Here is a 26,708-nt window from a genome sequence, read left to right as displayed (position 1 = left end):
ATAGGGTTTATAAAGTAGTTTGCTGCATTTAGTTTACATTATCGTGACTCTGACATAGTTGCCAATACTCTCTCTGTCCCCTTCCCTCTCCCCTCTCTTTTTTTCTTTTTTTTTTTTCCCTTGAGTCAGTTCTCTAAATAAACAAAGGGAGTCTGGGAACTGCTAGACTCCTCAGTCACTAGAGGGTTGTATGTGCATGGGTATTAGGCTTCTACCCATGAACTGGGGACTTAAAAAGTTTGAATTTGGATTTGAGTTTGGGCTTGTAGTTTGAATGAGCAGCTGTGCAGAGTTTGTGTACTTCCCACATTAGTGGAGTCAGAGCTGCTTTGCAGGCCAGCAAGAGTTCCTGTCTCTTACAGTGAAATCTCACATCCGACTATCACCATTTGGAAAGAAGGCAGACTGCTATATTCAACAGAGTATGGCAGGTCCATTTCTCTTCAGGTGTCTTTGGGAAAATATAAAGCTTGTTGCCTGAAGAAAACTTTAACCATGAAAGTCTCTGAGCTTGAGGAGAGATGGGCTTCTTCCTCTGAGGAATGCAAGGAGCTTTCCCCAAAGTGAAGATTGGAAAGAGGAACATATTTATCTTCCTTCCTGGAGTTTCTTGCTGCCTTTTTTTTTTCCTTTTTCAAAAAATCTTTCCTCTTCATTTCCTTGTTTTTCACTTTTTTTTTCCTGACACAGTATGTTTGCCATCCTTCATCTCACTTTGTTCTGCCAGTCTTCAACTCTTCCTACGTTTGTCTGATCATCTCCCCTCCTTCCACTTTTCTTCTTTACCATTTGCTTCTTTGATTTCAGTGGCACGGCTAAGAGGAAGGTTGTGGTTTACTCGTTTTGCTGGCACCATGCTTCTCTTCTGTGTTTCCTTTTGGTCTGTTTGGTCATCTGAGCTGGGAGATGGAGCTTAGGCAGGGAGCTGACCAAGCTCTCTCTGTCAGCCGTAGCCCTTTTGCTCACACCCCACTGTGGTTTATAGTCATGGGAGCACAGGCATTTTTGTTTTGTTTGTTTGGGTTTAAAATTTGTAAAGTTTGAGGCAGAGGGAGGCACCAGCCAAGAGGCTCATAAACATGAAGGGAATCTGAACCAGAAAACCACTTGCACAAAACAGGTGCTTACTGCCCAAAGATATATCAGTTTGGAGAAGAAAAGACTCAGCAGTTAGGAAGGGGCAGCTCTTAGTGACCATAATAGAAGTGGGGAAGGAATGGCTTGTCTCTATTACTGAGTGCTTACAATTAGTGATAACTGCGTGTCTTGGCCCCACCATGCTTTTTGAAGAACTTGTACATACCAATGAACATGTCCTCACAGCCTCTGTCTGAGCTGAGTCATAAAGTTATCCCTGGTTCATTGGTAGAGCAATGATATTTTGAGAGATGAAGACAGATTTCTGAGGTAGAGCAGCCAAAGTAGGCGTAGCTCTGGGAAAATGGGCCACTCGTTCAGATACCCAAATGTGGGCTATGGGGTTAAATCTCTGGCACTAAAGTTTGGCACAAAGTTTGAGGACCTCAGCCCTAAGCAGCATTCCTGAGACCACAATAGAAATACATCCGGATCTTGAACTAACCCAGAACTCCTGAATCCTGCAGTCTTTGCCTTAAGCTCAAGAGCATCCTTTTTCTCTGAATGTAAACAGATACTTCTGAACAGTTCTGGCACAAATGCCTAATATAAACAACAGACTTTCTTGCCATCCAAGTCGCTGCTGCTAATACCTGTGTCTAGGATCACTTTTGGATGTACTTTGCATACAGGGGAATTGAGATCTTCTCTGTGCCTTTCTACAGATTCCCTGGGTAACTGCCAAAAGAGACAGACCTAAGGTTGTTCTCATCTCTTTGTACAAGCCAAGACAGTTTTGGCTGATATTTTCTACTTACATCCATGAGGTCTCCAGCCCAGTTCCTCATCCTCCTGGGATGCTCTTATATCATCATGCTGAGACAGCCCATCCAAATTGATAGTTGTTTCACTTGAAGTATTAGTATTGGCAGCTTAAGTATCATGGATCAGATCTGCTTCTTGGAGATACTGACTCAGAACAGTAACATGATTAGCAGCGGGACATAGTGATCTAAACAGAAGAGGTTCAGAGTAAGACGGTATATCAGTTCTGGACCTTACTGAGGAACCAGTATCAAAGACCTTCATCTGCTGTTTGAACCTTAAAACAGCACCTTGCAACAATGTCAACTTCCCTTCTGTTTATGTAGATGAACTTGGTTTTATTTTACTGTATAGTATCAGGGAGAAATCAAAGGACAGCTGCACAGGACTGCAGCAGTAGTTGCAGTCACTTAACTTATGCTGAAGAAGTCTGTTAATCCTCCTGACACTCATGAAGCATCCATTCTGCATGCCTTTCTAGATGCTCCTCACCGCCTTCCTCTGAGGGAAATTTGCATTGGCCAGGGGATTTGGTTATCCTCAAATTGTTCTTAGCTGAATACTCCATACAGCCTTCCTTGGGAGTGAAACTGCTCAGATCTCCAGATTTGGTCTTTAAATGGTCTCAGATTTCCATCTAATTCAGGTAGCCAGCTTGCCTGTTTTCTTCTGCTTAGCACCAGGAGAAAGGAAGTTACACACACTGGATGTTGATCCAGGACTTCTGCTTTATTGCTCTAACTTGACCAAAGTAGGCACTATTGTTCCTCTGTATATTTACAGCCAGGGCCAGCATACCAAAGGTCACCTCATCCCTTAGCAAAGCATACCTGAATGGGTATTGAATTCATCTCCCCGTCACCTGCTGGCTGTGTCTCTGCCGACGAATGGCAAGGCTCCGTTTTAGCTTTCACTTTGAGCACATGTTGTGCCTTTTGCTTGCTTTGGAGTGGTGCATGTCAGAAACCTTTAAGATGGCAATCATCTGGAACAACTTGCTGATGTTTGTCAGCTGCTGGGCCCTAGACTTAGCTGCCAGATCAGCCACTCGATTTAAAAAGCATCTGTTATTTGAGTGACTGAAACTCACTGTTTTCTTACTATCCAGAGGAGATGCTTCTTGGTCACCCCTGTGGTAACAGCAGGTAGTAACAGGTACTTCAAGGAACAGTTTACTTTTCTCTGTAGTAACTGTGGTCTTCAGGATGCAAAACTCAGTGGAGACTCTCTGAACCTCTTCCTGCTCTTCTTCTCAGAGCTGTAAGCTATTGTTGGCCTCGTAGTATGAGAGAACCGAAAGGGATTGTTCTTGCCTCGTGCTTGATGCCCTTGGATGAGAGCACCAGAAAGCATAACTTCAGCTGCTGCAGGAGGAACAAATGGTCCTGGAAAACACAAAACTCTTGCCCACCTCCATCTCCAGAGGGAGATGCATTGACAGGGACATCCCAGAAAGCCACTGTTATGGCAGAGCAAATAAGTACGTTCTTCTCTTCCTCCCAGGGACCTGCATGCAGCAACATGTCCACAGCCTCTTGTGCCAGCTCTGATGTGGACTTCCCAGGGGAGTGACCTTTTAATTGCAGAATTGAACTTTTGGATGTTTTGGAGGAGTTCATTTCATCCGAGAATAAAATGCTATTGCATCTCCTTATTTGCTCTCCCCTGTGCTTTAAGAGAACAAAAATGCTTTTGGGCGGTATGTTGGAGACTTTCACCTATTATAACACTATTTCCCACGTCTTTTGTGAAATGGAATGGAAGTGAAATGGGGGTGGATTAATCCAGAATAGAACATGCCCTGACATGAATGACAAAACATCAAAAATAAGTTTGACTCATGCCATTCAAAGTGAGGGGAATTCCTCTCCCTCCCTTCTCCTCTGGTGGCAGAAGAAAAACTCCCTTAAGCTGCTTAGCCTATTTATGCAGATGGGCAGGCCGACTATATCTTTTTACTTGGATTGTACTGTTGTACGGTGTCTATCCCATTAGAGTTCAGGTCTTTTGCTGGGGCTTTGGGGCCCTAATACAGTACAGAAGATGAAAAGTAACAAGTCAAGTGAGAAATCCCAAATGGGAAGGGAGACAAGATTTCTAGAAGATAATTTGACTGTCTTTCTTTTTGGTGGACTTCTCCTTTATCTACTGTCCTTATTTCTTCCACTTGTAAACAAACGTACAGGGCCTTGTGCTCAGTGATAAACCTCTCCAGCTGTAGAGCTAGCAGCATGGTTTCTCGCTGCCCTGGCAGTGAAAGTCTGTGATAAGAGCGTGAATACTCAGTGTGGCAGAGTATCTAACCTGCCTCACTGGATTCTAAGGTAACGTTTTCATTTGTCTTTGTTTTCTTCCTCTTTTTACTGATTTGTTTGTTTTTCCGCTAAAACCTTCATCTTTTTTTCCCCACACTGACACTTCTGTCTTCTACTTTTTCCTCTCTTTTTCAGCCTGTTTCCTTTTTTTGCTGCTTGCCCTGTCAGGGGGAGGGAAGTCAAGAGGTACCAATCTCTCTGTCCCACTTCACTCCCTGTCATCACTGACATGGGAAGAGGAAGAAGCATTGCTGTTGCACTGGTAGTGATGACGTTTGTCTGTGTGGGGGTTTGATAGCAAAATGTCTCCGTGGTCACCCTGGGCTTTGGCCTGTGTTTTTCCTCCTCTCTGCTCTCAGGAAGGGCTCTGCAGAAGGAGTCTGAGGCAAACAGGCTAAAAGGTGTCCTGTGGCCTTCTGAAAGTGGATGAGCTGTGGAGAAAGTGAACTGGTGAGTGCCACAGGCTAAGATGGCCACCTAAACCCCTTGATCTGCATGCCTCCTTTCTCTTTTTACTGTTTTCCTCAGTGGCACTACTTCCCACATTGTCAGAAATAGTTGCAAAATGAAAGACAAGGGTTTTCAAGCTTTGTGAGTGTAAAATTCATTGCTGTCTCTGAGTATTGGAGAGGAAGCTCAAGAGTCTGTTTGCACAGTCAGTAGTAAACTAAGTTATTCATTTATAGCTCACTGCCTACTATGAGATAATTCGCTAGTTACATACATACTCCTAACCAGGCCTTTATACAAGGCAGTTTGGAAAGTTTGTTTACCCACCCTAAACACATACTAAGACTATCTGCATAGAGAGTTAGTGTGGAAAAATTATTGTACAGACTAGTTCTTATTTGTTTCTGCTTTATAGAGTAGGAATTGAGATATGGTAATTAAGGTCATTTGGCTATACTGGAAAGTTAATTCAGATTTCAAGTAAGTATAGTGCAGTATAACAGATATTCTTAAGCCACCCTCTGTGTGGTTGGGGGTTACTTCTGATGTTTCTAGTTAGCACAGTCCACTTTTAGAATAAATGTCCATATGCAGAAGTAGTCAGGAAATAGCCCAACTAGAATAACTCAGGCAAATTACCCAGGGTCTCATAGGAAATCTGTACCAAAGTGAAGACCAAATCCCTCTCTCTGAAGTCTCAGTCCAGTTGCATTGCGATCCTCCTTCCTCCCATCATATATTATTAAAACTTTGTGTAAATCATAAAATTACTGTTAATTTTGGAGTTTTCACTCTAGTGGTGCTGTCGTTGGGAGCCACCTGTGTGTGTCAGGAAGGAAGGGAGGTGCACTAACAGTACTGGAGACAGCAGCTTGCTCTGTCTGATAGCCCTGACCCATATTTCACCTTGCGTGATGCTCTCATGAATCAAAAATTAAAGTGATTGCAACTTCCGGATGCTTCTCAGCTTTCCAACAGACTTTATCAGTCAACCTTGGGGTGAGGAAGGTGAAGTCACTAATGTGGGTTCAACAGGGAAATTCCTTTTAAGACTTTACTAGGATTTTGTGTCTTCCCAGCAGTCTGTGCTTCTTGGCGGTCTATATTAAACAGCAAACTGTGCTTTGAGTTGTATTATGATGTTCTTAGGAACTGGTGATACCCTGTGGAGAATATTGAAGGACATTCTGTTTTGAAATAAGTTTTCTCATAAACCATTTTTCCCTTGTTCTTTGTCATGCAAAAAAAATTAATGAAAAAAAATCTTGGCTTGTAAAGCTGATCCACTCAAATTTCTCATCTCTTAGCAAATTATAATCTGCTTTTTGTGACATAAGAAACAATTCATTATTGTGCAAATGGTTTTGGTGTTGCAAGTAGAGGATTATGATTTCATTGAGGAATAAGCAACATGAGCAGGTGAGCTCTTGAGACTGGAACTGGTGTTTTCATGCAAATATCCTGAGGCTGAAGGGAAAAGACAAAGGAAGAATAATAATGAGAAACTGTGATATGTGTTAGGCACAATTTATAAATAGGCTGTTTTCATACAAATGCCTGGTCATCTTTAAATTGTTTGTGTTGCAAAGGCCCAAAATATGTATGCCTCTGATGATTTTGTATTAAACCTTTATCACATAATGGATGTTCACTAAGTCTATTATCAGGCTTACTGAGAGAATTTATCAAATTGTGATTTACACTGAAGTACAGCAGAGAGAAACAAGAAGTCGCTTTTCTGTAGGAAAGCCTGGTGCAGATCTGAGATATGCACATATTTTGCTCTTGATGAAGCTGCACAAAATGTGGCTTCGTGTGGATGTTCTGCATCTGAAGACAAATTTTAATGCTTAAAATCTATGTAGGTTTTTTGTTGCATCAGGTATGTTTCTGCTGCATTCATGTCAAAGAGAAAAGTCTTGATGAGTGTTTCTGTCCTTTTTGCCTCTTTCTGTTTTCAAAAGTTAAAAGCAAAAAATAGTTTGCACACTTGCAAGTTGTATTTTATATACTATAGGAACATACTTTTAACATGTTCAGAGTGCTGTCCACAACCAAAAAGATTTCTGTCTTAAAGACAAAGCATGCAGATATTGTTTACATCAAGTATCTGTAAATGTCATAAGGACATACTGAATCCCTTTGGCATTAGCACAAGAACAATTTATTTGGGATTGGCCTTCTCCACTCCAATACCTCCCCTTTATTCGATTACAATCTAAGCTGTCCTTGGCTCTAGCTTCCTGATTTTAGTGTTAGGTAATACATATTTTGAAAGCACCTTTTGAATATTTTTTCAGATAGACCAGAAGAATCCAAGTGAATGGCTGAAAACCAGCCCTACCAACAGAAAAACCCAAGTGGTTGGTTTTCAGATGAATCAGTTCCCTGAACCAGACAGCTGCGTGGGTGTGACGGGGTGGCAATGTGGGGCAGGGCAGGGGTGAGACCGTAACACTGCAGCGGTTGAGAGTGAGGTCAGTTGCAAGGGCAGCCGGTGGGATGCTGCATGACTGGCTCCAGCCATGTGAGTTCACGCTGCTGCCGGAATGGCTCTGCCTTCTCCTTGCCTGAGCTGCAAGGCTGTAACACCTGCCTAAAATCGGTCCTACTACCCATGTGGCTGTATAGTGAAGTTTCCTGAAACTATAATAGTACCAGCTAATATCATTGTAAGTATTTTAAACTCTTTCTACACTGATGTTTCCAATCAAGATAGTTAAGCTTGAATTAGTCAATGTACTTTTAAAATCTTTTTTTCAACCTACGCGGGGGAATACTAACTTCAGATTCAATAGCAGCCATGTAATTTTTTTCCTGTCTCCTCAGTTCCCTGGGGAGCAGTCACTTTTAATGGAACCTTCAGTTTCTTTCAGCTGAATTTGTCTATAGCTGTGGACCTGTTGTGTTCAGTGAGAGCTCTTTAAGCACTCATTTAGCACCAATAAGTCAGTAAAAGTCACAGTAAAGTTACCTCCCTGCTGGTACGACAGTAGTTATAATTTATCTAAATTGGAAGAAACTCCTGTATTGGCTACTAGCTAGGTGAAAAGCAGCTATCAGAGACTGTACTAAATGTGGCACAAATCAATACATCTTTCATTCATGCAGAAAGAATGAAAGATTCAGTTCAAAGCTACTTCCGCTAAGATAAAATTCCAATGACTTATGAATGCAAAACACAAACAAAAGCTTGCTAGTCCTTTTTAATATTGAAGCAATCAAGATAAAACAAACACCCTAAGTGCCAGAGAGTTCCCATAATTGTATTCACAAGACTTTCAAATTCAATGTGCCTTCCATAGTCTGAGAAAGATGTTCACCCCAGTATTAGTGCAAATTCTATCATAAAGGACAAGCAAATCTGGATGGTAACACTGGTCATCTTTGATTTTCATGTTATTTTCTTTCCATTTTGAAGTTGTGATTGCCCTAATAGCATCAAAGATATGAGAAAAGTTTAGCACTCAATTCTTATATTTAGACACAGATTTTGGACTGCAGTGTGTTTCAAGTGAGGTCTGTTCTCTCCAGTAGGCGTTGTCCATTTTCAATTCAAGGGTGAAAGCAGCTTGAGGGGATATAAATGAAGTAATAAGAAGAGATAAAGAAGGGTGAGGGGGGCAGAATGAGAAGGGCATGAAATAGGTACAAGCAGGAGTATCAGAAGAAGGCGAGGGAGTCTTGGCTGATAGGAAGACAGGAGGCAGGGTGAGGAGTGACTGCTCTGAGCAGCATGATGACTTTTCACCTGCCCAGTTCTGCGGCCGCCTGGAGCTGCGTGTCCAGGCTGGCGAGCTGCCTTCCCTTCTGGCACGTGCCACAGCATTGGCTTCTTCATGGCATCAGCTTTGCTGAAATGGTGACTGACTGCTGGGAGAGTGGTTGGCACTGCAGTGTTGCCACGGCCAGTCCCACCATCAGTTGCACCAGCCAGGTTATGATAGAAGGATATCTGTCACCTCACTGTGAAAGCCTAGCAGAGACTGTTGGCGTGATGGTAAACAGGCTGTGGGTTTTAAGGCGTGAAACTTTGGATGAGGTTGTGGAGTTAATACTAGTTAAAATCTGTGCCTTTTGCAGTGTCATAAAGATGAGAAATTTGACAAATGCTCTTTCTTTGCATCAGTTATCTGCAAACATTGCTGCTTGTTCTCAGTTGGGCAGGGACTTGGCTTTAAGTAGCTGTATTAAAGGCTTGATCTTGTTTTGCTCGCTAAGAGATTATGCTAGAGCATAATACAGCTCCAGCATGTAGTCATCACTGATAACTCAAGGTCTGTTTCTCCCATCTTTAGGACTAGCCTTGAAGGCACTTGTTTCTGGTGTCTTGCAAGGAACCTGTTGATGTGATCACAGGTTTTCTGCACACTGTAAACTTTGGATGAGATAGTTAGATTAATACTCATTGAATCTCTCCATGCCAAGTCCTTGCAGAACTGGTCATTTAGCTCTTTATAATAGTGTGTATGGTATTGTATGGCTAAACTTACGGTGGCCCAGTGTACCCAATAGGCGTACTTGATAGAATTACGGGGTTTTTATAAAAATGTTCTCTGGAGTCTCTACAGAAGTCCTCTAAAGGCAGAAGTCTTTAAAGATTCACTGGACTTTCCAGTTCATCAGAACTGACATTATTCTGGGAGGACGTAATTGTCTGTTTTACTGGAAGGGAGCAGGCAAATTGCCAGAAAACCAAACTGTCTCTCTTAAAAAAGTTTAGCTATACACCTCTTGAAATGTAGGCAAGATTTTCTTAAAGCGCTCAGAAAAACATGTTGTTACTTTAAACTTTCTCAATGGTTAGAGACATTCTGCTATAGCTACTGTTCAGGGAACAACTGTGCAATAAATAGACCAAATTCTTTATTATTAATAATTTATTTCTGAGATTTTGTCGTTATGAAAAGATGCTTTTTCAAAAGCATGAATGGGTTTTAGTAGCTTGTAATGTTTCCCTGTAATGTCTTTCTGTTAGGTCTCCAGGTCTCTGCCCCATAGGGCAGGTCCAAAGCAGTAATATTTCCTCACATTTTTTTGATCAACAGAATTTCAAGAGGAAAATCACTTGCCTTAAAGGACTTTAAAACATGCAGATCTCAAGAACCCAGATTGTACCTGATAAAATTATCTTGATTGCAGTATAGATTGGTTCTGTCTAGGATAGTTTATAAGTGTTAGTTAATCTTTGCAACACATGAGACAGCAAGCACTTTCCATACAGTGAACTGTCACCCACAAACTTCACTCAAAATTAACAGAAGTCCAGCATGGAGAAGTCTTGTGAACACGCTTGACCTGCTTGTGGGGCATGCAAATTTTCCTTGAAGAATTTGGACCTGTGTTAGTGATAAAGTCAGGAGAGAGCTTGGGAGCCTGCACTCAAAGGCCCCCTTTCCAAGTCATTAGAAATGCTGCATTTTCTTCCTAACTTCTGCTCTGTGTTGCAGCCTGGCTCGCAGTGAATGCCTGACTCGAGAGGACTAGGTCTGTGCGCATGTTGAGTTCTGCTTGTGCAAGTTCAGTGTTCACCAGTAAACAGCAGAATCTGGACTCCTCTTTATTAAGCTGCCAGATAAACAGTGCTGGTGTTCTTGATGTTCAGAAAGCTGGCTTTGAAGGGTTGCAACGTATTTTAAGGACTTTTTATTGGAACTGTATATTTAATGGAAAATATGAGTTAGAAATAAATGCAAAAAAGTGGAGTGCAATGAATCTTTTTTAAGTCTAAGTAGGGAAAAGGACCATATGGATAGGAAGAGACACTGAGCAGGGTGTAAAGAAAAAGAAAGCATGCGTGTCTGCTGACCTGAAGAAGCTTCAAATAAAAAGTCCTTTTCTGTTCCCATTATACTAACAGAATTGGAAATGGAATGATTCAGTTTAGGAATATATGTTCTCTAAGACATCTGTTGATCTAAGACATCTATAAGGCATCTTAGACATGCCCCCTAAGATGTCCAAGCCCAGACGTAAATAAGTAGGCTCAATGATACTTGGCTTAGCGGGAGAGGAAAGAGTCAGTTCTTGCAATGGATACATTCTGTGCAGCAAAGCAGAAAGGTTTCTTGAGACCTCAGAGACTCTCAGATGGCACAAATAAAGTGCCCCTGACTGGAGTGGCTTGTCACTGCTTGCTCCAAGCCAAGCTGCAGCCCTGAGCCACCTGTGAATGGGAGTTGGCTGAGGGAAGACTTGCACTGCAGTGCGGCTGGGAGCGGTGCTTCCCAAGTCTTGGGATGCTTTAGGAAATGAAAAATAATTTTAAACTCATGGGGAGGAGCTTAGGATTTACACCTCTCCTACTAACATGATGCTGTAAGGTTCACTAGTGCAAAGCATGACTGTTTTAGTGCCTCATCTGTGCATAAAAAGGTTCCAGGCCACACTTGTGTTTGTACCATTTTGGAAGTGGAAGGAGACCTTTAAGAGGGGGGACATAGCCTGGAGGGAATATGCTGTCTTCAGGGCTTCCTGAGGTAATAAAAATCTTTTAGAAAATATCTGCATTGAAGCAATCATTTTCAGTCAGGATGGTGAAAGTTGTCTGGTGCTAGCAGCAGATCCCATGTTGTCATCACACCATTTCTTTTATTAATCTCTCTTTTTAACTCCTTTGATACTGCCAGCTGGTGTGTGGAGGTTGTAGACAAAACAGATTTAATAATGAATAAGGTCCAGATTCTACCATCCTGGTTTCATTAAATGACCACTTTGAGAGCTGTCACAGTGAAAGTAGTGAGACTGCTTGTGGAGTACAGCACACCTGAAGCTGAATAGGGGTTTCAGAATCATTCTTTAAATTTACAAACAAATCAGAATTCTATATGTCCCATACAAAGTGTAGTTAAATGGTTAACTAGGCAATGCAGACTCTGCAATATGACTATTTTTGGATTTGTGTTTTACAGTATATCACAGTACTTGAGAGATTTTGTTTTTCATTGCTTTGTGAAGAATCATATGCAAATACTGTGATGGAGAATGCTCTCATGCAAGCCCATGGAATATGATTTTTACCCTACAATGATTCATGTAAACTTACAGGGCTGTCAGACTTGTTCAAAGGCCCTGAAATAACTTGCTACATGACCACAAAACTTAGTTTAGTTTTTTTTCCCCCCCCCCTCTCTTTTACTTTGGGTTTTTGTTGTTGTTGTTATTAAGCCCTTAAATGACTGAATGCTGTTAACTGTGCTTCCCGGCCCCTCAGTAAATTGTTGATTGACTTTTTTTTTTGTTGTGTTCAAGTTATTTAGATTTTCTTTGCATAGGCTGGGATGATACCAGCATCATCTACAGTAAAATATTAATGCAAAATAAACATTTTAAAAAAAAGTGTATAGAAAAGTCAGATGTCATCACTGTATATGTCAGAGTCTCAGCTGCATGATGCAGTTCTGTCACTAAATTTGACATATCTTGTGAAATTTCCTTTTAGAACTTGGTTCCCCTTTTTCTGAAAACAAACCTGTTTGGCCTATTTGGCATTCAAGGTAGCTTTGAAATGTGGGGTTTAAGTAGTCACTTTTTTTTTTATTGAAAACAATGATGATTATCAAGTGCTTGGGAAACTGATATTTCAGAAATGCAAAGCTTCCATGAAAAACAAACACCTTGTTGCATATGTGTGCATATTTTTTTCCTGTTGGGTTTTTGGATATGGGAGAAGTGGAAGATGGAATGACTCTTACTGTGCTTTTGTATTGTGGCTTCCTATCTTTTGTGTGTGCCAGGTCAGTATCCCATATTTTTGAGGATCCAGTCAGCCTTTTTTGGTCTTCAAGAGAAAAGTAGATGTTGCAAAATGGATGTAACATATGCATGCTAATAGTTGTCATTCATGCCACGTTTATATATCTTATTTTTCTCACCTTGTATTAGTGATTAAGACAGATTTAACATAGGAAAAGCACTGAACTGGTGACTGGAAAACGTTACAAAAGCTGCTGGTTCCCTGGGGAATGTACAGTCCTGGAAAGCTTGGCTGGTGTCAGAGGATTTTTTTTATTTTCCCAAGCAAGCCCTTTTCCAATCAGAACAGGCAGTTCTTTGCAGTCCTGTTATCTTGATAATATAACAGTAACAATAACACTGAGACACTGGAGGAATCTGGGGAGCTTTAGTGTAGAAAAAATGTTACCAACTGGGAGAAAATCTCCCCTCGATCTCAGAAAGCTGATACGCACAAGACCATTAGAAGACGGCAAGTCGGCCTGGCGTTTGTGGTCGGCATGACTGATTCTGCGTTCGCAGCTGCATTCCGCAGGAGGTGTCTGTGACCTGATTTGCAGGAGGGTGGTTCAGAGCATGTCCTCCTCGCTGTGATGGGTCTGTTTGTACAAGGATTTTATGTGTTGCCAGTACCCAGCTCAGTTTTCAGCATCACATTGCAGTTTGCTTTTCAAGCAGCCTGGATTTACTGTGGGTTTGGGTAAACAAGAAGTTTTGTAATACTGCTTATTTTTGCTTGAACTGTGCCACTAATGGTTCTAAAAATTGGTAGTTCTGGTCAGGTCCTGGGTGGCAGTTTTGCTAACCAAGGTATTTATTTTAGCCTACAAACTAAGGACCATCTCAGAAAACACTTGGGAGTGCATTGCCAGGAGAGCCACCAAAGCCTTGATAAATAACCCGTGTAGAATGAGGTGGCATAAGTACTGTGCCACTTCTGTTGTGAGGGACGCTGCTGGCCCATTAGAAATCTTCTTGTGGCATTTATAAAAATACATTTATCCCTCATTTTGTAAAATATTTCTCAAGTGTTTACAATGACAGAGGAAATAGCAAAAGTGAAATGTGGGGTCTAGTTAATAGAGAGGCACGGTAGTAGAGGTGACCGCTTTTACATCCTTGGGATTACATCCTGGCCCATACCCTTAATGCTTGTGTTCTCCCTTCAGTCTCAGGACAAAATTCCTCTTGAGATCAGCGGGATGTGGGCAAAATAAATCTTGCTACGGGGCTGTTTCTCAGCCAGCATGCAGCAATGTTACAGAAGTAACACGGCCCCTCTTTTGGGCTCCTGGGAGCACAACTAGCTGCTTTCTGGTGTTCCTTGCTTACATATTTGTGGGGTCTGATTTACGGGATATCTTGAAAAGGTAGATTTGCCAATTGCTTCCTCTCTTTGCTTATCTGGGAGATTTTTTTCCGGAAAGTTTTTTTGCTCAACTTCTCCTGGTTCCAAACCCATTTACAGTAGAGAATCAATCTGAGGTATCTGTTTACTGTTTTTATAGGTGTTGTGGGAATTCAGTTGCAAGGATTTCTGCATACTGTCTGCCATTTCCATTTAGGGTTTATTCCATGCATCTGGTGTTCTTTTTGCCTCCCAGGCATACAGCAGAACAAACAATACTTGTCAGCTTATAGCAGCATTTTAATTTCTCTTTTGGAGCAGACCATCAGTCAGGAGTTAGTGCAGTCAGGAAGACGCTAGTCTTGCCTCATACTGGGAATTCTAGAAAGTACAACTGGATGTATATGGCTTTTATTATGGCTGAAATTTAACTTACAGCTTTTGGTTCATTACCAAATCTCATGTCCTGGTATTGCTAGGAAATAAGTAGGAGTTAGGAATGAGACCTTATATTGCCTGCAGTCTTATAAGTATCATAAGGCAGTTTTATTTAAAGAATTTTATGGCTAATAGAGGAAATAGGCTAGAAAACATTTGTAGATATTTTCACGTCACAAGCAGATTTGAAAACTACTGTTTTCAACCTAATCACTATTGAATATATTTAATATATTTCACAATTTCAATATACTTGAGTAATATACTCAGAGCTGCACTTTAAAATAAAAAAGTTTCTTACATTGCTTGCAAAAGCTTTTGTGTGACCAGAATGCTAGTCATAGCTATATTATTTGCAAGCATCCCACAGTGCATTTATTGGTTCTCCATATATACTTACGGATGGAAGAACCACACCCAACTTGTGACATTTTGTAAACTCAGCGTCAAGCTCCATTTCATCAGATATGCTAGAATCTGAACCATATACCTAATCCCCATAAAATCTCGCCCTTTGACTTTGGGCTCTGATAAACCGAGATGTGGATGTGAACCACAGCAGTGGAGCAGTAGGGTTTAGTTTTTCAGAGTCATAACTAGACTGATTTCATTTTATAGATTGAAAAGCAGTCCGGAGTTCTGCCTTTCCCCAGCATGGTATCGTGGAAATATTATTTTGGCAATCTTGAAAGGTTGATTGTCATTTGGATCTGTCAAAGCTTAACTGACTTTTCTTCTTGCAGATATCCAGATTTCTAGAAAGCAGAAATGACCATGACTGCCAACAAGAATGCTGGTGTCAACAGCAGAGCTGGAGGGAGTAAAGTGCCACAGGACACTCTGGATAGGTAAGTGAACTGCAGGTTTTGTAGACTCTGAGAAGGGTTTGTCTGTTTGGAGCAGAGTCTTTGTTCAAAGACAAGTAACCTCTATTCTGACACAGAGAGAGCTTTGCTGGACTGAGTGCTGTTTTGGGTAGGAACTGGAGGAATTAAGGTGTGAGAAAAGATCCATTTCTGACATTCTTCTGTCAGGCTGTTGCTGCTCACTGGCTGGTTATGGTGAGAAGTGATTGCAAGGAGGGACTTGTGTTGAAGGCATTGTGTAGGCCACAGAAGGCTTGAGCCAAATTCCTTAGCTATATGACCGCATATCTCCTTTTCTGCATTGTCAGTCTCCCCTACTATATTTTGTATCCATCTCTGTCCGCTTTGACAGACAGTGGGCAGAGACTGCCTTATGTTGCAGAGTTGGTAGCAACTGCGAAAGGGCTGGGTGTAGAGTACAAGGCTCTTTTTTTTTTCCTTTGCCTATTTGTCCTCCTTTCTGTAGCATTAAGTTGTCTACAGAGTAAGTAGATCAACTTTACCGTTCACAGACAAGGGAAAACAAGTAGCCTGTCCCACTACCATGTGACACGTCCTCTAAACTCAGTATCGTAGCCAAGGACAACTTGAGTCCTGAAACCTGGCAGTCACAAGGGAATCAATCTGTTTAGACCAGGACAGAAAACAAAGCGTGCTTGCAAATTTGTACATGTTTACTAGTGGCTAAGAAACACTATCCTAATAGAGCTCCAGTCCGTCAGAAGGTTGTGATGCGACTGTACACAGTAATACAGATGCTTGTAAGTAACCGATAGCTTTCACTTATGAATTAGTACATTGAAATGGCAAAAAGGGTGGTGTTGGTTATTGCTGCCTTTGTCTCTATTTTGCAATGATGAAGGACAGCTTTTGCAGGACAAGAAGTTCTCTCTGGGGGATTCTGCTTCGGGGTATTGCTTTGGAATACAAATAAACAACTCATCTGCAATCACAAGTTCACAAACTCAGAGAGAGTCTTGTTCTCAGCCCCAGCCTTTACAAAATAGTGCTGACTGATCTAGCCTGTGGCTTTCACATAGGACAAGCCCACTGGCTCCTCTGGTGCTGGGATAGGGCTGACAGTTCCCAAACCCTCACTTTGCCCTGTAGTCCCACTAGGGCAGCTTCAGTACACTTTGGCTTGGAAAGTTTAGACAACCATCCGAATAATGAACCAGTATGAGCTAGCCTTTTGAACACAGGAGCAAAGCTCTAGAGCTAGGATGTCATCTTAGCAAGGTGAGCAGAAAGCAGACCAAACTGTGCAGGGTTCTTCCTCAAATGCATGAAGTGTCTGTTGCCTTACCTCTGTGGTTGTCCCTGCTGTAGCATTTTATCTGGCTGTCTAGGGGAGTCTTATACAGGTCTATTGCCCTATTCTGTTTTGAGGGGCTGTTCTACACTACCTTACACAATAACGTGCCAGCGTCTTCATTATTCTTGTGTTTTGGCCCAAGACAAAACTTTAACCCCATTATAAACAACATACAAGAGGGATGTGCAGACAACCTGCACTGACCTTATACAGCCTCTGTACTGCACTAATACTCATGCTGGGTGTTGGACATAGAAATAAGGAAGATACTCTTTGCCTTAGGAAGTTCAAAATGTAACTCTGCAAGGCTTTAAGTAGGCTGCAATAAAATGGGTGAGTTCCCAAAAAAGAGTGTTTTAGAGGGGGGAAAAGCAATGGAGGTCCTGTTTATTTATTGAACGTTTTGGGATGGGAGTGCCGGTTGTACCAATGTGAGTGGAATGCTCCAAACATTTTGGCCAGGCAAGTCTGCATCAGTTTTAGCCATGCTTGAGTGAGGAGCATGCCTGACAAGCTGTACCAATGTAAGCCATAGCAGACAGCAATACAGCATGTGCACAGGAAGGTTATATTGGGACATTTTTGCTGTTTCAAATAAATCAGTAAAGGCTGTGATTCAGGTGAGTAGATCTGACATAGTTACAGATTGACTTATCCACTGGAAGATGAAATGTCAGAGGCAAAAGTCCCTGTATTGGCAGCTGGCAGGTGGAGTTAGCCAGTGTAGATGGAGAAGTTCAGAGGGAGGGGGAAACTGTGGAGAGTTGGCTTTGATCCTAGCAGTGAGCTGTAGGTCAGTTTGGAAGTGATGTCAAATCCTGGCTTGGTTTGGGACACCTGCCACTGTGTTCTGAACTTTTCCAACCGCAAACATAAAAAAGGGGAAATATAAATTAAATTCTGAAATTTTCAGGGTGGAAGCACTGGAAGAGATTTTTAGCAGCTTATTTCTCTTCCGTTTTTATTTAAAGGAAAATCTCTTTTTGGTGCCATGTCTCTGTTTTGTGTTTAAACACTCTGGCTTTGTTCTCAGTTTTGGTCTTCTTTCCATATTTGATGTACAAGTGGCTGCCTCGGCATTCAGACTTCTGTGTCTAGTCATTCATTTTTCTCTTTCTGCTTTCTGCCATACCTTCCCTCTTGTCTACACTCTGTCTCTTTGAATCATAATTCCATACAATTTTCCTGACTTGAGTGAAATGGCCTCATCCTGACTAGCAAGGGATAGGTTGGCCTACAATGTAATGGTGAATTAACAATCTGGAGCCCTGGGTGGAAGGCTGCCCGCAGTCCTGTCTCTGCTAGTGACCTCCTTAGTGGCATTGTCACATCCTTCCCATGTCTAAGTCTTTCATTCAGTTAATTTGCCTTTCATTTCTTAAGTTGTGCAGTTGACTACTGATATTAATAATGTGCATCCATTATAGTGACCTTACTAGTCATATTATGTAAGAGTAACTGTGTTAAAACTCAACAGAAATGGACTTGATATCCTTGTACACTCCCCAGTTTGTTAGTTTGCATGCTTGGTATCTTTTAGTATAAAATAGTAAAAAACAGAAATAATGGGGAGGAGAGAGGAATTTTTAGAGATATATACATAATGTGGATATTAAAACCAGATCCCTAATGATATTTGACACTCCCATGTCATTTATCATTCTTTCATCAGCACAAAGTCTGAGCTGGGAGCTTGGATCTAGACTTCAGTAAACTTTGGACCTACTCTTCTAGTTCAAAATCTTTTCTGTTCTTAATAGCTTAGAAAGTACTGTGGGATGCTAAGTCACTGGATAATAACTGTCAAACTGTCCTTCCTTATCATCACCATCTGTTTTGATTAAAATTTGTCAGGAGAAGATTTTGCAAGTACAAACATGGACCTGACACTAAGGAAAACCTTAAGTTGCAGTTGCCTGATAAGTGAGATGAATAGGTTGTCATGCACTAGTTCTCCATCCATTATTTTGCCTTACGTAATCTTCTTCACCTGTCTTTGCAAAACCTTGTAAGAGGATGTTACTCGAGTCAATCATGCAGATTCTTCATCGTAGGCAAACTGTAAATCAGTGGAGTAAGTGCTGGCATAATAAAAGTTTAATTTAAGTCTTGCAAACATGCTCACAGATCCACTTAAACTGAACAGTCATTGTCTCTGTTCAGTACGGGATTTGACTGGAGATCTGGAAAACTGCAGTATGTGCTTTCTCTGTAATTTGTGGGGATAGAGTTTAATTAAGTGCTGATACTGGCAAACACAGGTGTATTTATCTCCTGGTGATGAGGACATCTTTTTAGTGTTATTTTTATTTCGGTGCTAGTTTTGGTGTGGTTTATTGCTGCAAGATGCAAGGTGTATTACAGTTTTATAGAGTCACCATCTGGTTAAACCTTCTGTAATTTCTTATGGGTCAGATGCAAAGCGCAGAAAAGTCCATGCAAGTCTTTCTAATTACTTTGGCTGGCTGTAAATCAGACCCTCATAGATCATAGATTTATTTAATCATACGGAATCTTCTGTGGGAAGGAGGTGCCTACAAGTAAATGTATATACAACTGTATATTTTGCAAGCATTGAGATTCTCGGCATATCTAAGATTTCCTTGGTCCTCGCTGGAGTGTGGTACCAATGGCCTGAGGTACTGCATGCATTTTGCTGTGCAGAGCTGTGCTAATGGCAAGTTAGGAGCTGAGGGAGAAGCAGAGAGGAGAGTGAGGGCATTTCTGGGAGGAGTGCAGGTCCTCCGCCAGAAGCTTTAAGAGAATGACTTTGAGTCTCAGCTAAGAGAATGGTTGTTGGGATTCACAGGTTTCTGCTGTGAGCACAGGAGAAGAAAAACTTTAGGTTTGAAAAAAGTGAGGCTATTTAAATGAACGTCCACACTAATTGATTCTTTCTGAAGTTATTTGAAGCTCATTTGCTAGTTGTTATAAATGGACATTTATGTGACGCAGTCTAAGGTGAGACAAATTTGACTGTACTCTGTATGGGAAAATTATGTTGAAAGATGACAAGGATGATTGAAGGTATGGAACATTTTTACTACATGGTGAGTATAAATTGACAGGGGCTCTTCCACCTGGAAAGCAAAGAAATGGAAGGGGAGAAGGGGTAATAGAAGTCTCTGAAACTATGAATGGAATAAAGAGCGTGAATAGGGAAAAATATCTCTTCCCATGTAAGAACGAAGTGCATCGAATGAAACCAGAAGACGGCAGGTTGAAAGTAAGTTGAAAAGAAGGCACTTCTGTGCAGCATGTCTTTAAACTACAGAACTCACTGCTACAGTATGTTGCAGTTAGGTACATTCATGGAAGAAAAATCTACAAAAGGCTGTTAACCACAAAAACAAAATCTGTGAGTCAGTGAGTCTCTAAGCCTTTGACTGTTAAGCTGTTGGAGTAGCACTGCATGCTTACCTGTTCTTGCTCCCTTTTCTAGGCACCTGCTAATGGCCTTGGTCAGTGATGGAGTCTGGACTGGGGATATTCTCTGGTCAAACCCAGTGAGGACGTTCTGATGTTCTTTGGAACAAAAGTCAATTATAGGAAGTGAATATTAGACAGTTTGCAAAAGTGTTGTTATAATTACAAAATGAAACTTTCTGGCTTTTTCTAAGCCTCAAGGACAAGATTTTAAGCTTTCCTTGTGAATCTGAGGCCTGACCTCCGTCACTGATGTGAAAGCCAAAAGAACAGGAGGTTAGGAAAGCACCTTCTGTATAGCTGAAAGCATCTTTTTGACGATCTGGCAGGAAGCAGTTCTGTGAAATCTCATTAATTCTTCTGGGGGAGACAAAGGAGCCCACAGCATGCTTGCAACTGGTATGTGACCCTTTTTGTGCCAAATGACTACTTGGTTTGATTGCACCATACTTAAGAGGATCACCGTAACTCAGAAGAAACCTTAAGAGAATAGAAGTCAAAGAAAAGGCATAGCAGTGTTTGTACCTCTCTATCCACAGTGTGACTTGCTTTCCCTTAGTAAATGATTTAATAATTATCTGGAGTCATCATTTTTAAAGCTAACTCCATTAATGATGTTTTAGGCAGAAACTTTATTTGAATCAATGAATTAATTTTTAAAGTATTTGTCCTAATCTTGTGTTTGCTCTAGTGCAAAGTTAAATATAGAAATGACACTATCAGTGAGCTCTGTTTGATTAAAAAAACCCCGCTATACTGTATTAAAACAGGCCTATATTTATGTTTATGAGGTCATGCTGTACTTCACAAAATATAGATTTGATAGTTTGTAGTCTATTTAGTCTAACAGAAAAGGAGAAAATTTTCAGAACAAAATGATTATTTGCTGGTATGTTATTATATCTTAAAATTGCAACATAGAGACACTGAATGTGACAAGCACCAATCCACAGCTGAAAAACACAATGTTTAGAATAAGTACAGCTACATAACTTCTGTAGATCATTCCCCATGCCTTCACCTCTGTCCGTGCCATCTCTTAAATCAGGATCTCAAAGCATATTTTATACACCTAACTTGAAGCTTCTCACCTACTGCAGTGTACTACTGAAGTCCAGGAAGTGTTTGTTTTTAGAAACAGATTCTGTGTATTTATACTTTTTTATCTGCGGGTTTTGCATGAGATGTAAGTAAGTTCAGAATTTGAAGGTACAGACTTCAACCAACATATTAGGAAGTGAGTGACAAGTATTTACATTATCTTCAACCTTTGTGGCATAGCCTGTGCCTAAGGTGTGAATCCTGTCTTGTGAGCTGGATGCAGAACTAGAAATAGGAGAACTGTGCTCCTGCTAGGCAGTGTTGCCCTGAAACAGGCAGTGTTGGAAGAAGAAACAGAGTAAATATTACTAGATGCATTTTCAAAAAAAATCCCATCCTATAATAAAATTATCTAATTAAAAATATTTAAATATATGAGCGGTGTCCTTCTGCTGTAAGCACAGAATATATCCTTGCAAGCAGGATTATTTAGACTTCGGTTTGATGTAATTTCTCCATTAATAGCTTTTGGCTGAATTTCTATTAATCTGGAACAGTTTTATACACAAGAAACATAATTAATATCTATTTCATAAATGGAACATTTAGTGCAAACAAAAAATAGGCAGATATTTTGGTTAAGCAATATATACAGTTTATAAGATACCTTAGAATAATGTCATTATGGTTATTCTCAAATTCTTGAAAAGCATATAAAGGTGATTGTCCTCTAATTTCCATTCACAGAACAATGCAAAGTCTTTTCCAAATAAAGCACATTTTGCATGAGTTTTATAAGTCAAGACTTAGGAGTAACCTTTTGAAAGCTTAATAACGTTCGTATGCTATTTACAGTGAACAAAAATGAAGTTCACTGCAAACAAATGTGTTGCTAGCATGGTGACTTTAGGGACTGGCATAATGAAGTAGAACAAAGATTGTTTTAGTCTAATGTCCCTGAGCTGGTCTGGGGAAGATAGCTAAAGCAGAAACTGGTCTTGGTGCCAACTGTGCAAAAGGACTACGTGGGTATTAGTTTGAGGAAAACTACATCACTAAAATCGTTTAGTTTTGGGAGGGGTTAGATTTTGTGATGTGGGCTGTTGTCTTTCCATCTGATCTGCATTGGAAAGCTGTCCTTCTTGCTGAATTGGGGGTCGTTTTCCTGCTGAGCAAGCACAATTTAATGACATGACAAACTGAGAATGCTGATGTCAGTGTGTCGTATAGAGCAAGGCATCTGAAGTGTACTAGCAAAGGATTACATCTGCACTTCGCTGTGAGCACAAAGTGGCAAGCTTTTAGGTTACTAGTCTAATAACATTCATAACACTTCTCCTTTCTAAATATTTTAGTTGGTTTCTTGAATCAAATATACTATTGCTTGATTAAAACTGAAATCTGACTGATGCTGATCCCCAAAACCTTGTTGTCTGCAAAGTATTGTGCATTTATTCTGGTTCTTTCTGTCTGCTTTAGTCTACTAGTATCTTTGAAGGAGTGACTTTTGTGTGCATTAGTAATCAGATTTCCATTACGATAGCTTTGATCTCTGAGTCGCATCTCTCTCTTTGCCTGGAAAGGACAGGAAATAACTGAGCTGGGTACCCACAAACCTCTAAATATAGGCTTTGGTTTTTATCTCCCAGCAGCGTGTGAGGCCATTCCAACTGTCGCCAACAATTTGTCAGCTCCATTAGTCTAACATGCACTGAGATTTGTTTGTACTGGCTTTGTGGCTCAGACATTCTTCAGAACATAAGCTAACGGGACAAACCTTCAATTGGTGGGAGCTGGCGTACGTCCAGTGAAGGCGCTGAAGATGCACCACCTAAACCAAATGAGTATCTGGACCAATATAATGCTAGAAGTAACTAAGGAGTGTTTCTGCTTAATGATTTATAATTCTGTAAATATCAAATAAAATAATGACTTTTATTTCCTAACCAAGAGAGCCCATGGGGTAAGGTTGTGTCCAAGTTTATCACGAATCCAGGATTATTTGCTGTTGTTATTCATAGGTAAAATCACTGTTTGAAGTCCTGAGAGAAGATTTCTTTGGCTGATGCATCTGATTGCTGCTAGCTAAACCAGAGGTCAGATCTGGGCCTGGTTCCCCACGGCCTTGGGTTCTGTGTAGCAATAAACAATAGTGTAAAGGGGATGCAAGATGCTCCCCTTTTGGAACAGTAGATTTTTACATGCATTTTGTGCTTGCTTTGGGGTCTTACAACTGACTGCAGGAGGTACAAGGACTGTGGAGGACCAACTTGCCAAGTCAGCTTTGAGCCAGTAGAGTCCTGGGGCACTATCTTTGTATTCAGCTTCCCGTATTCAGCCTGATTCTTTTCTTTGGGAACCTGGTAAATAATAACTATGTTTATGTAAGTGAACAAAAGCTCTCCCTCGCATTTGTTTTGACAGCAGTGGTCTTGATGTTTAAGCATGGTAGAACACTGCAAAGCTAGGTTTTGGAGAAGTGTCGTGGTTGCCGGTCCCCATGGTGCATGCTTGTTCATACCAGCTAGTCGGTGCGCACCTCAAGGTGTTATGCTTTTACCCTGCTTCTCTGATGAAGGCAGAAACAATAAGAGCTTTGAGAAAAAAGTTAAGTTAAAGAGAGAGCACCATGTCTGTGTTTCAGCCTTAGAAAACTGAGATGTGGAACCACTTCCAAAATCAGTCCTAGTCAAGCCAAATTCATTCAGTTTTACAGCAAGTATCCCTTTTTCTTCTTCTTCTTCTTCTTTTTTTTAATTAAGTAAAATGATTTCTTAGTACACATTAATAAACCTGGCTGAAATACTTTATTTCCTTTGAAGAAAGAATTATGTGGTTGTGACCTGGGCAGAGGACTAGAAATATTTTGCCTTAGGAATTGAGACCTTGAGAATTCTTAAATAAGAGAATTTGCACGTATGTCTGGCGTTAGGTTTAACCAGCGCTCTGCTGCTGTCAACACTGGAACGTGGGTGTCAGGCTCTGCTGGCCTGTCCTGGGAGCGCTGTATTCTCTTCCCTTTCCATAGTAAACTTTTCATTTCAAAGGTGATCTCAGGTCAGGAGAAATACCTGTCTGTGTAGAGAGAAGTGCTGTCTTCATAGAGGCAATGTCTGTGCAGTTGTGGTTTTTTGTCATTCGGAGAAGCCAGCTCATGGGTGCGACTCTTCATGCCTTTTACTAGCAATGCCTTGTGCTTGCCCCTCCCCTCCCCCCAATACATTAACAAAAAGCAGTGCCTTTCAGCTCTGTGTGCAATTGTAGATACTGCCCAAATTTATTGTCAGGTCACCCATCCAGAAGGAATCCAGAAGGCCTGCACTGACAAATGCGTTATCTTGTGACTAACACAGAAGAGCCGTGTCCAGCTCCAGGCCTGCCTGGGCGCTTTGGGCGAACAGCTACAGCAGTTCAATGCAGAACTCGCTCTCCACTGCATATGTGTGTCTACCACAATGGAGCCCTGATCCTACCATCAGATGTATATTAATAAAACAGTAAGATAAATAAAATGTAGTTTTGGCATTTACCTACTTCATGCAAGTATAAATTCAAAGATCATGGTATTTATAACATGTCCTGAGTTTTCTGAATGGAAAGCACTGTGTGTCCTGTGGAGAAAGCAACAACTTGTAAACCAGAGGATGCGTCTTCAGGTCCCAGGCATGCCACGTCTCCTTGCGAACACCCGGCCAGTCTGTGTGCTTCGCTCAGCCTAGAACAGTGCTGACAGTACTTTTTGCCTTCCCTTTTCTCTAATACATTTCCACTGTAAGTTCTTCAGGGTGTGAGACTCTCTGTATGGTTCTAAAGCAATGAGGTTTTGTCTTACTTGAAACTGTTGCATGTGCAGTTTTCCTATATTACTATGTGTGATTGCCATTGACTTAGCATTATTATGATAAAGTATTCGCTCATCCCTTATTCTTTCTTTGCTAAGTATGTGGGTAGTGTTGCTGTGTGTGATAGAAAAGCTGCTTCCTTCCCTGTTGTGGGTGGCTGCTTTTCAACTATGGGTGAAATGCTCTCTCTGCCTGGGCTCTGAAGTTCATTGAATGGTTTAAAAGTGTCTCCATGAACATTAGTTATAGGTAGTATGGTCAACTAAACTGTTCTTCACACTTGGATAAAAATTGTTGTGTGGATGATGTGCCCACCCATGCTTAAAAGAAGTCTTAATGGGATGTTTGGTTGCTAATCCAATTTGTGTTATAATTATTTGTCATGGGAAGAATGCTGGTTTGTCTGCAGCTGCCTCAACTATATCTTCATGCTGAAAAACTTGCCAGAACAAGCAAACAAAACCAGTGAGTTTCACTGAAAACTCTTCTGTGTGGGGGAAATGCAGGTGCAGATACAGAAAATATCCACAGAGAAGGCAGTAGGTCTAGCAGTGGTTGATAATTTTGCACACCTTTAAGGAGACGCGTGCATTAATTGGTAGCTTGGCGGTTGCTCATTGGTGCATATTTGGGTGAACAAGTTCTTATTTTCAAGGCACTCTGGCTGGAGTGGAGTGAGATTTCAGCTTGGTAAGAAGAGTGAACTATGAACACCTAAAGCAAAGAGTACAGTTTGTAATTTGTACTTCTTAAAGTAAAAGTTTGTTTGTTTTTTTTCTTCACCAGTTGTGGGGTGGCCTGAGCTAAAGCAGCTCCCTCCCAGTCTCCCATTTAGCACAGCCCCTGGGGACTTTGCCTGGTAGGGCTTCAAGGGGCGAGCGGGGTGAGTCCGGCAGCAGCTAACACGCTCTGGCTGTGCGCCTGTCTCCCTGGGCCTTGTGCACTGCCCTGCGCCAGGAGGGGCAGCATCGCCTGCCCCCACTGCCCCGGCTTTCTGCCAGCCCTGCTGGGCTTAAGGCAAGGAGGCGCTGCGCTGCAGGGACCCCAAAAGTATTTCCTGCCAAAAGTATTTGCCTACTGCCCTGTGAGAAATACTGGTGAGACTCTTTTAAGCTCTCTATGAATTTGTGATACAAAATCCATAGGAATTGCTAATTTGTTGCTTTAACCAGAGCATTAAGTTTTAATATTTTGATAGAGAGCTTGAGAATAGGAAGATTAGGGGATTAAAGAACTCCGCTAAGAGTAACCAATATGTCAAGTTATTGGAGCCACGATGAGATGTTGCTTTTTTTAAAGCCATTAAGGTCTAGGAAACAATACAAATAAGCGTCAGCCAAACAACGGTGGAAACTGAATAACTGATGTGAGATCTCTTAGCAAGTATTGTACTCCTTTAAAAGTAGAAACAGCTTGAACTGTACAGCTGACATTTTCAGAAGGTCAGTTCCCAGCAGCACAAAGTTACGTTTGATTTAGAAAAGAATATAAAGCAGTTTTTACAGTGTGAAGTTAGAGGTGCGTTTGGGGGACAGAGCCCTGGCGGCTCTACTCTGAACAGGGCTGTGGGAGGTGGGAGGGTGCTCACTGTTATCAGGAGTAGAAACATCAGCAATGGGAACAAGTCAAAGCATTGATACCAATGACCCTGAAACTGGGGAAAGCTTGAATACAGACTTGAACTTCATAGCTGTCGTTTATCTCTGTATGAAGCTGTGGTCAGATGCTGATTTCCTGTGTTGTGAGGAGTGAATTTCATCCTGATGCCTTCTCTGTTCCCCTCCCTCTCCCTGTTCAGAAATGACCTCTAAGGAGGTGGATCAGAGTGTGTATGTCTGAAATTTCTTTTGCAGGGTTGCAGAAATATTCTTGTAATCACAGTAATTCAAAGATATGAGAGAAGAATGGTTTGTAAGAAAAGCTAATAACTTTTTTATTAGATCAAGAGAGAGAATTGAAAAAATGGACCTACTTTTGGGCACGTCCTTCAGGCTTCCTCAAACATTTTGTGGCAAAATCCCAAGATGGGGG

At 41.2% G+C, this 26,708-nt stretch overlaps 1 protein-coding gene across 10 annotated transcripts in view; it reads left to right on the top strand.

Moving 5' to 3' along the window:
* DENND2B (DENN domain containing 2B) overlaps nt 1-26,708 on the top strand; it is a 195,012-nt gene that overhangs the window by 68,524 nt on the left and 99,780 nt on the right. For all 10 annotated transcript variants that reach the window (XR_010884070.1, XR_010884069.1, XR_010884067.1 and 7 more), the window contains one exon: nt 14,931-15,035. Coding sequence is in view for 6 of the 10 variants with exons in the window: in XM_067296093.1 (XP_067152194.1) it covers nt 14,956-15,035 (80 nt within the window). In the remaining 4 variants the exon portion in view is untranslated. The remainder of the gene's footprint in view (nt 1-14,930; nt 15,036-26,708) is intronic.

Source organism: Apteryx mantelli, chromosome 4 (assembly GCF_036417845.1).
Source record: "Apteryx mantelli isolate bAptMan1 chromosome 4, bAptMan1.hap1, whole genome shotgun sequence".
Classification (NCBI taxonomy): domain Eukaryota; kingdom Metazoa; phylum Chordata; class Aves; order Apterygiformes; family Apterygidae; genus Apteryx; species Apteryx mantelli.
The sequence above is the reverse complement of the archived record's forward strand: the minus strand, read 5'-3'. Positions and strand labels throughout refer to the sequence as shown.